At 38.5% G+C, this 12,707-nt stretch overlaps 1 protein-coding gene across 1 annotated transcript in view; it reads left to right on the top strand.

Annotated features, from left to right (window-relative positions):
• Positions 1–11,799, top strand: part of LOC113128350 (multiple PDZ domain protein-like) — a 42,350-nt gene extending 30,551 nt beyond the window's left edge. Inside the window, exons 24-44 of the mRNA XM_026303616.1 lie at positions 396–506; positions 789–854; positions 1,243–1,314; positions 1,787–1,886; positions 3,265–3,473; positions 3,853–3,944; positions 4,042–4,171; positions 4,369–4,461; positions 5,151–5,225; positions 5,313–5,657; positions 5,982–6,065; positions 6,577–6,770; positions 7,562–7,709; positions 7,824–7,895; positions 8,090–8,213; positions 8,333–8,376; positions 8,662–8,784; positions 9,263–9,367; positions 9,854–9,939; positions 10,453–10,576; positions 11,436–11,799. Of these exons, the coding sequence (XP_026159401.1) occupies positions 396–506; positions 789–854; positions 1,243–1,314; positions 1,787–1,886; positions 3,265–3,473; positions 3,853–3,944; positions 4,042–4,171; positions 4,369–4,461; positions 5,151–5,225; positions 5,313–5,657; positions 5,982–6,065; positions 6,577–6,770; positions 7,562–7,709; positions 7,824–7,895; positions 8,090–8,213; positions 8,333–8,376; positions 8,662–8,784; positions 9,263–9,367; positions 9,854–9,939; positions 10,453–10,576; positions 11,436–11,582 (2,544 nt within the window). The 3' untranslated portion in view covers positions 11,583–11,799. The remainder of the gene's footprint in view (positions 1–395; positions 507–788; positions 855–1,242; positions 1,315–1,786; positions 1,887–3,264; positions 3,474–3,852; positions 3,945–4,041; positions 4,172–4,368; positions 4,462–5,150; positions 5,226–5,312; positions 5,658–5,981; positions 6,066–6,576; positions 6,771–7,561; positions 7,710–7,823; positions 7,896–8,089; positions 8,214–8,332; positions 8,377–8,661; positions 8,785–9,262; positions 9,368–9,853; positions 9,940–10,452; positions 10,577–11,435) is intronic.
• The last annotated feature ends 908 nt before the right edge of the window (positions 11,800–12,707 follow it).

The following is a 12,707-nucleotide window of genomic DNA, read 5'->3' as shown; positions in this document are numbered from 1 at the left end:
GCAAGCATGTGTGTGTTTGGGCCCGTCTGTTTATGTGTTCCACAGAGACACACTTACTAGAAATTGCAGGGTTCAGTGTGTGTATGTGTGTGTGTGCACATGTAGATATATGACTATGAATAGCAGCGAGACTGAAAAGAGGTAATATGTTATATGATGATAATATGTTAGTAATGAACAGTTCTGCTGTCCAAATCACCAGAAAACTTATTCCACAATATCATCTATTATAGGTCCAAGGTTCAAGGTTCAGCTTTACTGTCTTTAATCAATACAGGAAATACAGACAAACACAAATCAAACTAGGAACAAGAAACAAACAAACAAACAGTAGTGGCAATGACAAAGAAATGCGTTGTTGTCCAGTATCTATTGTGTGTATTGACTTGGTTAAGGTGTGTGGTGTGGACCTGAGAGATGCCACCCACGAGCAGGCAGTGGAGGCCATCCGCTGGGCTGGAGACTCTGTGGTCCTTCTGGTCCAATCTGTACAACCAACATCTCAGGTACTGCATCTTACAAATAAGTTTTTCTTGGCATAGATTGCATTGTGCAGGGAATATGCAGGTATACTGTATCTTATTTTGTCCAGTATTTCAGTCTCTTGAGCTTGCTTGGTACATTCTATTGAACAGCTCCATCAGAAGTTTTGGCAAATCTCTGCATTGAAGTTTATAGCATCATAACATCCTCTTCTCTGGGCAAAAAGCATTGAAAGACACTTTAACTGAAAACTTATCATGAGTGGATATTCATCTGCCTACTCAGCATGTTGTGTTTTGCCTTAGTCTCCTATGCTCACCAGCCATAAGAGACTATCTCCAAAACCACAGTCCAACTCATTGAGCACCAAGGTAACACTCCTACTAGATCATTTGAGTTATCACATGCTGTAAAGAGACAATTGTGGTGTAACATTTTTTCATTGCTTTTCTAGTGTAGAAGCTGATACACAGTACTGTGTACAAAATAAAACTGTGCTACAGTCTTAAAGAGCAGTAGTTATTTTATTTTAGATTTCACTGGGATGGATGGCAATTAGTTTCTTTTTCCACACAGTTACTGATGTTGGTGTGCATATTGTATAGAAAATGTTATGTATATACTACATTGTATAAAGTGATGAGTCATTAACACCCACATGGTATTCCAAAAACAATGAAGGAGCTTTGTAAGAGACAGATTTTTGTTTTGGTGCTGATGTATGTAGGACTATATCTTTGTTTCCCCTCATAATTATAGGAAGCAGAGACTCTCAGTGGTCTGTTCCTTAGTCTCTCCCATACAAACCCTTTCACTCCCACCCCATTTAAGGTTGGTACATTGTTGTACTGTATGTGTATATGTATATGTATATGTGTGTTATCATTGGTATTCAGGATCTTAAAAGCAGCCTTGCATTAGCATTTACACTAAGCCAATTTCCAAAAACTTAATTAACGTGCATGTTTGTAGATAGAATCCTTGCAGCTACCTTGTTTGTTTAAATCCTTTGTTTTTCTCTTTGATGGAGATGCATAACTCTTGAAATAGACAGTATATTCTTTTGAAATTATTTTTCTATACACTTGTAAGTTTTTACAAAATAATGCATGATTCTGGTCATCTTTCATGTTATTTTTAGCTGACATTAAAATTGTGTTCATTAATTCATCCTGTTCGTCAGTTTTTCCCACTTCTACATCAAGCACACTGAACAAGCCTCAGGGATAGTCCAACTCATGCCTGAAGGATCCCTGAGGCATATCCAACTCTGCCTGTTCAATAATGCAAAACTTCTCCCAAGGTACCTTCACCAACATTCGATAGAAAGGATCGAAGAAGCCCCCTCACCGTCAAGGCGCTGACCACAGCAGCAGCTGAAGATGAGGACGACACAGGCAGGAGTAAGTCTGCATGATAAAGACATCACATTGGTGTACGCAGGGATCCTCCAAAGCCCCCAGGAACATGAGCTGTGTTGCAATGTTACTGCAGTGGCCAAAGAAGCACAGTGCAGGTTACGTGATGCATGCTTGTCTAGGAAGACTTTGCTCTATACACATGCTTTCAGTTATCACAATTTTTAAAAACCATTGAAAAGTCTATCATGTAAAAGACCCCAAGGACAATATGAGCAATTTATTTCATGCAATTCACTCGTTAAGCCAGTTGACTAGGCCCACACTGTGATATGCATGATTATCAAAGACTACAAAAAGCCTAAGAAGCTTTATTCTTGGACAGAGTTCTGTTTGTGCAAGTTTAGTGTGTATGAAGGGTTTTAGTTTTTAGATGAGAATCTAAAAAAAGTTTATTCTTTGGCACAAAAAGGCAAATTTTTTATGTGATACTGTGTTTTTTAAAGATGCCCTCTGGCATTTCCTTGCAAACAAAATTTATGTTTGCATTCAATGTGGTTCTGTTCAATTGCACTGCGTGTATTTGTGATTTCTAAAAATGTATTGAATACATTTCCTTCCTCATTGAACATTTGCAAAGTTACTGATAAGGCTGGTGGTTTTCTACAAATCCCATTCAGAGACATCCATTCACCCTAATGTCTGTGAATCTAAACCCTAGTTCAGCTTTTCTGTGCTGTAGATTTTTATTGTTGTCCACAAACACAACACTGAGCCACACAATTGCAATAAATGACACGTGAGACCCAGTTTTTCTCAAAAAATGGGCTTTAAAAGGCTAAGAATGGCCATGACTTTTTTGCATCCTCTGAAGTTCAAAAGAGTCAACTAGATGTTTGTGATCTCTGTTCTGCTCACACTATTATTAATTAGCATCCAAATGCAGTATGGGATTTGAGGAATATAATAAAAACAGAGAAAATCACCAGCCTGATGCTTAATAACAAAATTAATGCAATGATCAGTGATGCTATGTGCACCTATACATACATAGATAGATTCCCAAGAATACACACACACACATACATATAAATAGATAGATAGATAGATAGATAGATAGATAGATAGATAGATAGATAGATAGATAGATAGATAGAGCCCTGTGATTGACTGGGATAGATCTCTGTGACCCTGGTTAGGAATAAGTGGGTATAGATGGTGGATGGATGAATGAACAGACAGGAGCAACACACTGCACATACACAGAAACACAAACACATACACACACACAAGCTCCTCTAGGTGTAACGATTTCTCTCCACATAAAATGTCAGCTATAATGTAGTGGGCCATGCTTTTTTTTAGCCTACCCATCATGTCCTCTTCCTAACAGGCTCTTGTTTGTTAACTCTGTCTCTAATAGAAAGGATGCTTCAGCGCTATGGCAGTCTGTCTGGGAAACTCCATATGATTGAGCTGGAGAAGGACCCTGCAGCTCATGGCCTGGGAATCACCCTCTCAGGCAACAAAGATGGCTCTAGGGCCCGCATGAGTGTCTACGTGGCAGACATAGACCCTCAAGGACCTGCTGGTTTAGATGGGAGGATTCGGGTTGGAGACGAGCTACTGGAAGTAAGGAGGGGAGTGAATGGGAAACATAAGGGGAAATCAGTATGGTGGGTTAAGATTAACAGATGGTTTTTAGAGGTTGTAGCTGTAGAGTCCAGACAAAATACCAGGGTCAAAATTGAGAGCAGAAAATTGAGAGCAGTGGGATGTGGGAAGGAGGCATGGATGAGTAGAGAGCGCTGAGTAGCTGGACGGTAGATTTATTAGATAAATTACCATTTGAAGGATGGTTGGTTCTGGGCTGGATTCTGATAATGAGCACCCATGTAATAGAGATGAGGAGCAGAATCGAGAGAGAGGAAACCCTGATGGGTGAGAGACAAGTGAGAGAGAGATGAAGAAAGGCAGGTATATGAGGAGATGCATGTTATATTTCTTCTAGATCAATGGACAGATTTTGTACGGCCGCAGTCACCAAAATGCCTCCACCATCATTAACAACACTCCACCTAAAGTCAAGATCATTCTCATCAGGTAACATGCACACAAAATACCGTAGGATATAGGTGTTGATGTTACATAGGTGTTGTCTGTTCAGGGATAACAGTCGGTATTGCTGTGGTTTCACTAGGAATAATGCAGCACTGAGTCAAATGGCCCAGGGGTCCAGAACAAAGTGTGATGACACAGTTGACTCCCAGGTGGACAGTACACAGCAGGAAGAATTATCCAGAGACATCCAGAACATCATCCTCCCTCAGGTATAATACCTTAAGTAAATCTCGCCATTAACCGTTGTCAGGCCTTCATAGGCAGCTGCATAATTCATGCAGCAGGTTATATCATAATAGAGTATATTAAATATAATAGCGAGCAAAACTCTTTTATACAAAACTGCTGTTAGCTTCAATAATGTCATGGTTTGTCATGTGATTTCTTTGGGCATCACCTTCCACAGGATCATATAGGTCTGGGCCTGTGCCTGGAAGAGGAGGAGTCACAGAAAGGACTGGTGGTCAGGTCCCTGATCCCGCATGGCACTGCCAGTGAGGTGTGGCATCAGCAACTGCACTATCAAAGTTTTCTGCATCTTCTTTAAGAACATAAATATGTTTTTCTTATAGGGATGCCTTCCATGCCTGCACACAATATCAATTATTATGTGATATTTATGTAATATTTACATTTCAGTATCATTTGTTCCTGTCCTGCTTATGTATAACACACATTGTGAATGTATGAAAAAATATTATCTTGATTAAAACTTTAATTTTTCCTTTTTCTCTTGAGTTACAAGAGTTGTTATTGTAGGTTTCGTCTCAATCAGAATTATTTCTGCAGGTGGCACATGTAATCAGATTTTGCATCTGTCAATTGTGACACTGACAATTGTTTGTCTGTGACTTTAATAATAATCAATAGTCAATCATCAAAATCACCAGAGACACCAGTGAGCATCCCATTACTATACAATAGATACAAACTATATAATAGGTACAAACTGCTATGTGTTCTGGTAAGATTTCAACCAGGCTAAGCTTAAAATGATATTTGCCATGTTTTAAAGTGATATGGTCATGTACCGTACTAATAAGCTTTCATGTAGGGCCCCAGGCAACAGTTACTCTTATTTGTCCAGAGGGCATGTTTGAGCCGACTTCCTCTTCTTCTTTCTGTTACATCTACTTGCATATATTTTGCTTCACTAACATTTTTATTAATGTTTTTGTCTGAGTGCAGGATGGCAGAATAAAAGTCGAAGACCGAGTCATAGCAGTGGGGGATGAATCTGTAGCTGGACTGTCAGTAGACAAGGTACAAGCTCACAAACACACACAAATATATACCTCAAGGTCATGCTGATTTAATGATTCATAGCTTTCCTGTCTTCTCTGCATTTAGGTGTCCAGTTTGATTCTCAAACACCAAGGCACTGTCAAACTTTCCATCAGCCGTTCCAAGAACCTTTCCTCCTCCTGCACTTTACCTCTCCCTACATCTGTTTCCCGCCCCCGCTCTCTTTCTCCAATTCCCTCCTTAAACCTCCCTGTCTCATCCTCCTCCTCTTTATCCCACAATACCATGCGCGCCTCTCCCACGGGATGTCCTGATTGGCTAGGATCCACTCACGCAGCTTCTGGCCCTGTGAACTGCCCAGTCGTGACTGGCAAGGAAACCACCATAGAGATTTATAAAGGAAATGTAGGCCTGGGTCTCAGCATAGTAGGAGGATGTGACACTCTACTGGTATGACACACCAACTGACATTTCAAATTAATTATTACATTAAATTATTAAAACTTTGCCAAACCCACCTATTTAATTTTATCAATTAATTATTTATTATTTTTTATATTTCTAGCTTTCACTCAGGCAGTAAAAAAGCATCAAATTACACTACACAGTTTTCAAGTATAATAAATTATATCTGCACAGACATTGTCAGTGAAATGGGGATGCTGCATTGTGGAAACCTTTAATATATTTTAATGTTTTAGTGCACAGGGCTGAAATATTATTTTACTGAAGTTATCAATGAACAATGAGCATGTTTTCTGATTTTTCCACCAGGGGGCAGTAATAGTCCATGAGGTAAATTATGGCGGAGCAGCACAGAGAGATGGGAGGCTACAGGCTGGAGACCAGATATTGGCGGTATTACGAGCAAACACACACACACACACGCACACACACACACACACACACACAGTGTGTTATTATATTACATTATTATATGTCCCAGTATATTTATGTCATAAAAGTGATCAAATGAATTCTTTTGCTGCTATATTTTTCTTGCTATTCTAAAACTTTGTAACTTTGCTTAATTTCTCATTGCTTTATACATAAGGACAAATTATGCTAGTCCACATTTCTGTAATTGTACTAATTTTAAACTGTAGATATTTGGACAAATGCCCTAAAACCAAAAGCAGAAGCAGCAAAATCAGCATCCACAGCATGTTATATAAACCATGCAGAACAACAGGAAGCAGCAAAAATGTTGACGTTTCAAAGGAATAACACGTTCGTAGGCTACTGCTGTGGCCATGATAAAGCCCTCAGTGTCATTAGTTGTTGATACGGTCATTTGATAATTGTGGTTTCTAAAATCATTACCATTCACCCACTGCACCCTGTGTTTTCCTCTCTCACATCCTCTCAGGTAAACGGTATAGATCTGCAGCAGGCCACACATGATGAGGCTATTGGAGTGCTGCGGCTCACCACCCAGCGTGTTCGCCTGTGTGTCTTCAGGCATCAGGAGCCGTACAGGGAGGAGGACCTGTGGGACGTCTTCAGCCTGGAGCTCAGACCTTGGCCTGGGGAGGGGCTGGGGTTCACCATAGTGGGGAAGAGGTAAATTCATAATGAGTTTAAGCCATGACTTAAGAGGAAAGTCTGAGAATTGGGCTAAACTCTCCCCTAACCCATTAATAAAACCAAGCAGAACTCACAAGTCAGGCTATTGTGATGTTTCCACAATTTATAGGTGCTGAGTTTATCCCAACCACAGTCATTCTTCCAATGTAAAATGTGTTTCTGTTTTACATTTCAAAATATCCAAGAGACTTTGAAGCTTGGTGTGCCTGCCCACAATTGAAAATGCTCAATGTTCTTCTCAGAATCTATTACATTTCCATTTTTTTAGTTTATTCATCATCAAATTGTATTTCATTTTAGAACCATAAAGTGTTTTTATGTCTGAAGTTGAAAAAGTCATTTGTTTATTTTTGCTTTTTCTTTAATTGATATGTTAACTGTCTAAAACATTTTAAATTTTTTTCTACAGTAGCTGTTTTGGTAATGACATTTCTGTGAACATATCAAAAGAAGAAGAGACAATCCTTGAGCAGTGAGGCCTTTACCTATTTAGAGCTCAGAAGGAACAGTGATCATTATTACAGTAAAAAGGAGGGGTAATTCATTCATTCATGTAACGACTGCCATAAAGCTTGTAGATCCAGGCCCTGGCACACTGCAGAGAAGACACATTATTTCTAAAGAGTTTTTGAGTGCACTTTCATGCAGCTTCATGAATCTGCACAACCACATGTCATGCTACAGTAACAGGTAACATAACTGGAACAAACACAGTGTGTTATAAGTGTGGAACAAACACAGCTTTGACCTCTATTTTCTTCCAACAGTAATGACATGGGCGTCTTTGTGTCAGATATCATCAGAGGAGGTGTAGTGGATTCAGATGGCCGGTTATCACCAGGTGATCAGATTCTGTCAATCAATGGTGAGGATATCCGTGCTGCAACACAGGAACATGCACAGAAGCTTCTACAGGTCTGACACATTTGCACCTACACATACAAAAAGCTCTATAGACAAATTAGCAGTGGGCTTTGCATTTTTCTGCAGATTTATCATCTTGTGTGTGATGTGTCACTTTGCTCTCAGAGTTGCAGTGGAGCAATCCATCTGGAGGTGGCTCGTTTTAAAGCTGGGGTACAGTACTTGCAGCGTAGCCAGGTAAACTCTATTTATTGACAGGAAAGTCATAAAAAACGTGATATTCTCAGAAATTGAATTTACCTAATTCTGATTTAGCTATGATTTGTATATTTTTAATATACTCTATTTAGAGTTTAAATCACCTCATTCATTTTAATGTGATCTGTTGTATGCTTGCACACTATTTTAACAATTATGTTTTGTGAACCTAGGAGTACTTTAAGTTGTGTTTTATCCAGAGTGAAGACTCCGACTGTTCCACCCTGACCCCCTCAAGTGGTTGTGATGCTTCCCTCGGCCACCAGAGGGAGACAGATCACTGCACAGGGAGCTACAGTGAGTAACACTTAAGTCTTGTCTTTCAGATGTTCATCATTTCACATTAAGTGGGAAATATGCTGTTTATATCTTAAAACAGACTATATCAACAAACATATATCTTTATCCTTACACAGCATTTCAAGATTACTCTGATATCAGGAAAGTACTAATACAAAAGGTAAGGCATAAAGTCATGAAATAGTAATTTTTTGTTTTTATTGGTATCCCATATTGTGTTGGAGAAACTGAATTTGACTACTGATATATATTTTCAGTAAATTTAGTCGTGACCCTTTTCAGTTCAAATGGCAATTAGACATACAAGACAATTAGATATATAACCCTGTTACTCTGCTGGACCCATGGATTTTTCTAGCACTGAGTGTTAATGCCATATTCAGAACTGGCAGATTCACTGGCATTGTCTAACAGGGTCTATAATGAGTGTGTTGTCTCACCACAGAGTCCATGTGACTCCCTGGGCATCGGTGTAGCAGGAGGAGTGGGCAGTCCCCATGGCAACGTCCCTCTTTTTATTGCTACCATGGATACCAATGGACCGGCTGCCAAAACACAGCAATTACAGGTGCGGTGGGAAGGGCCCATGTATAATATTCCATGTGTATTATGGACTAATCATCATCACATTGTGGAAATTGATCTCCTCTGTGAGGACAAATATTTTGTCCCCCCATAACTTTAAGCAAAAACACCACACTTTCATATTTATTGGTGTAAAGATCAATGACAAAGCACAGCAAAGAACAGGGATTACAATAGATCACGCATGATGATACAAAGAAGTTCCCTATTATATAATCATAAAAACATAAAACATGAATATGTAGTGCATACAGTAGATGTGAAATCCATATACATATAAAAATGAATTTAAAAAAACTATAAGATGTGGAATATGCTAGAAGCAAAAGGAGATTTAAAAATATTTAGGGTAAAGCCTGGGGTACTCATATAGTTTAAAAAAACCTCCAGTGGAGTTGCTTTAGCTGAATACAATTTCCACCTAAGTATAGAAATGCAAGCTTGTGTTATGTGTCCATCAGATAGGAGACAGAATCCTCAGTATTAATGATGTGTTGACGGAGGGAATGGCTCATATCGAAGCCGGAGCTCTGCTGAAGAATGCCATCGGAACCGTCAGTCTGCAGGTAATGTCAGAGTAAGTTGTTAATTTAAAAAACCAGTAAACCACAGAGTTACTGTGCATTACCATCAGCAAATTTCTGGTCAGAGACAGAGAAAGGCAGTAAGACATAATTTTACACAACAGAAATATCAACTCTGTAACAAAAAAAAAAGAAATTTGATAGTTTGTAGTTTCAGCAGTCCCTTCATTATCAGCATTTTGCATATTTTAATTTCAACAGAATAGTGTGTTTAACACTAATTTTCACATTGTTTGTCTTTATGCTAAAAAGCTTCTGGGAAGATTCTTGTTGAAAGAGACAATAAGAGAATTTGTAAAGAACCAGTGTTTAACCAGAAGGTTTTATATTTATGTTACTTATTAACATAATAGAGACATTATTATTGTTGTTGTTGTTTATCGCTCACAAAGTTATGAGGAGCTAAAATTATGTTAGTCTACCTGCATTTTTACACCTTTTTGTATGTTTTTGTGTGTGTGTGTGTAGGTGGCAGCAGGTTCTGGTGGATGCAGTACACAGGGCCACAGTGAGGTCCAAGCCAGCAACCTGCCCTGCTTTCACAGCAGCCTGTGGTATGAATGAGTTTGATGTCACCTGTGGTTATAATTCATAATATTGTTTTGGTTCCCTACTGGTTTAATCACCAAAAACGTACAAAGGCAAACCCCAGTCCCCGTGACAATAACGAGGAAGTGCACTGGGAGGAATGTGTCTTTGGCCAGAATGAGTCTGAATGTTTTTGTTGCGATTTCTGTTTTGTTTTGTATTCATTGTTTTCATTAAGTAGGGCAATTTTCTGACAAACAAGCCAAAGACAAATTTCTTTTGTTTCATTGCATTGTGAGAATAATACTTGATTTTTGGCAGCTTAGAAAAGGGACATTTAAATGTCATTCAAGAGATATCAGATCAGTCTTAAATCTGCTGAAACTCTTTTGTGCAAAACAGGAAATCCACCAAAGGTCTCATTCATCGTATTCACACAAACACACAACATATTTCAGTGTGGCACTATTCCAACATTTGATTGCACACTGGCATACCCAGGAACATTTCCAGGTTTGTTTTGCACTCTGCACCCGCAGCGCTCGCAGGTATAAGACCATCACCCTTGAGAGAGGCCCCTCGGGCCTGGGCTTCAGCATCGTAGGAGGGTTTGGCAGCCCTCATGGAGACTTGCCAGTCTACATCAAAACTGTCTTCAACAAGGTGAGAGGACATCCTCCACAGAGAAATCTATCATGGGATCCTGGTTTTGAACTGTTTACCTCAGTGCATCCAGCTGTTGAGTTAAAGTGGTGAAACGCCTGTGTTCATATAAGAAGCAAGGACAAATTGATTTGAAGCCACAATAATAAACTGCAAAGGTCATAAGGTTTTTTACAAACTGGCAAGAATAATAATAATAATAATAATGAAAAATAATACACAACAAATAACAAAACTAACAAAAAGAATGTAATCTAAGATATTTCCATATTCAGGATTATAAAAAATTGCTTTAAGGTGTTACTCATATATTTAATTCTAGTTATTATATTAAACCTGTTATGAAGGGTGAGGTCCGGTGATGAAGGAGGAGAGGTAAGACCCAAGTGCAGAACACAAAATAGGCTTTATTTCCTACTGGATCTTCCAGGGTTCAGACACTAAAATGAAGAGTTCCTGTCTGGGAAACAGGTTCTCTGACAGAACAGGCAGGCAAACTGGCAAACACCAAGAAGACTAAAGGAGAAACACCACACTACTTCAACCACAATTAACTAACTAATGCTGCCACAACAAACAAAGGAAAAGAGGGAGTATAAATAGCTTCAGAACCAAAAGACTAATTAAACACAGGTGGAAGTAATTTAACTAATGAAACACAAGCTATCTAAAACTAACCTAAGGAACACAGGAAATTCAAAAACCAAAATGAAAGTCAGACAGGAAACAGGAACCTAAAATCATAAAACCTCTACATTTAAGCCTATAGATACATTTCTTATTTGACCTGTGTTGTCATAAACAATGTGTGGGATCTCTGATGTGCACATAGTGATGAGCTAGTCTTTGTGCTCTGCAGGGGGCGGCCATAGAGGATGGCAGGCTGAAACGTGGAGACCAGATAATTGCTGTGAATGGACACTGTCTGGAGGGAGTGACTCATGCTGAAGCTGTGGCTATCCTCAAGAAGAACAAAGGAACTGTAGTCCTTACTGTACTCTCCTGAGACATGGCCCACTTTATCCAATTTTGATTATGTATTAGCAAAGTAGCCCTAAAGTGATGTAGCTGCTTCCTATAGACCTGCTTCACACAAAGCTGCAAACATGGAGGCCTGTTAAACTGATTTACTTCTGTTTAAAATGATGTGAAGAATAGACACTGTGAGTGTAAATGTATTTGTATTTAGTTTAGGAGCTAGCTACCTCTGACTCCAAGCACAACCCGAGTATGTTTACAGGCACAAAGTATTCCCAAAGGAGACTCATAAATCCTATAAAGGTGTTTTTTAAACTAATGTGTTTATTTCATATGAATCTACATTTACCAATCATGTAGACCTCTGTATGCCACTGTGTCCCAACTGATGATGATCTATTGTGTGTTAGTTATTCTTTTCAAGGTATTTATGGTAGTAGTTATGCATCAATATGCATCATTTACCAAGTAAACACATTCACAAATAAATTCTCATCTCACACAGCTAAATCTGTTGCCTGTACAAATGAATCCAATAGAGAAAGTACTAGAATATAATATAAGATCAATATACCATCTATTTACTACTTCTGTCCATTAGCTTTTGTGATAAACACAAAACATGCCAAGTGCTTCTGCCAATCTTTTGTATGGCAATAAAGTTCTAGGACATTTGCTTTGAAAAACACTGGTTTACTTTTACTCCACATTCTCATATTTCAATAATTAAATTGTGTCATGACATGTCAATATGTCATGTTGATAATTGGTGATAACCTGCTTTCAAAGCTAGTGGAGATAATGACCTTATGTTAAACATGAAGGTAGAATAAAAGACATGAAAGCTCTGTGACTTATTATTTATTACTGTTCATAATCTTAAGCAGCTGTTTTTTCGCACACATAAAGTAAGATTGTTAAAATCTTAGAAACTTTCTGTTTTATAATTTATTTAAACTCTTATAATTCTGTTTTTTTTCACTATCATTTATTTTCTGTATTGTATGTGAGTAGCCCTGCATACACACACACACACATCTGTACAGTGCGTGTGGCTTTGTATAAGGTTGTGTAACTGAGCTGTGCTGCAAGTGATCTTATTAAATGTTCATTATTAGACTTTTGTCTCAGAACCTTTCATAGTTCAAAAGTG

This window comes from Mastacembelus armatus, chromosome 1 (assembly GCF_900324485.2).
Source record: "Mastacembelus armatus chromosome 1, fMasArm1.2, whole genome shotgun sequence".
Classification (NCBI taxonomy): Eukaryota; Metazoa; Chordata; class Actinopteri; order Synbranchiformes; family Mastacembelidae; genus Mastacembelus; species Mastacembelus armatus.
This window is presented reverse-complemented; position numbering and strand designations above follow the sequence as displayed.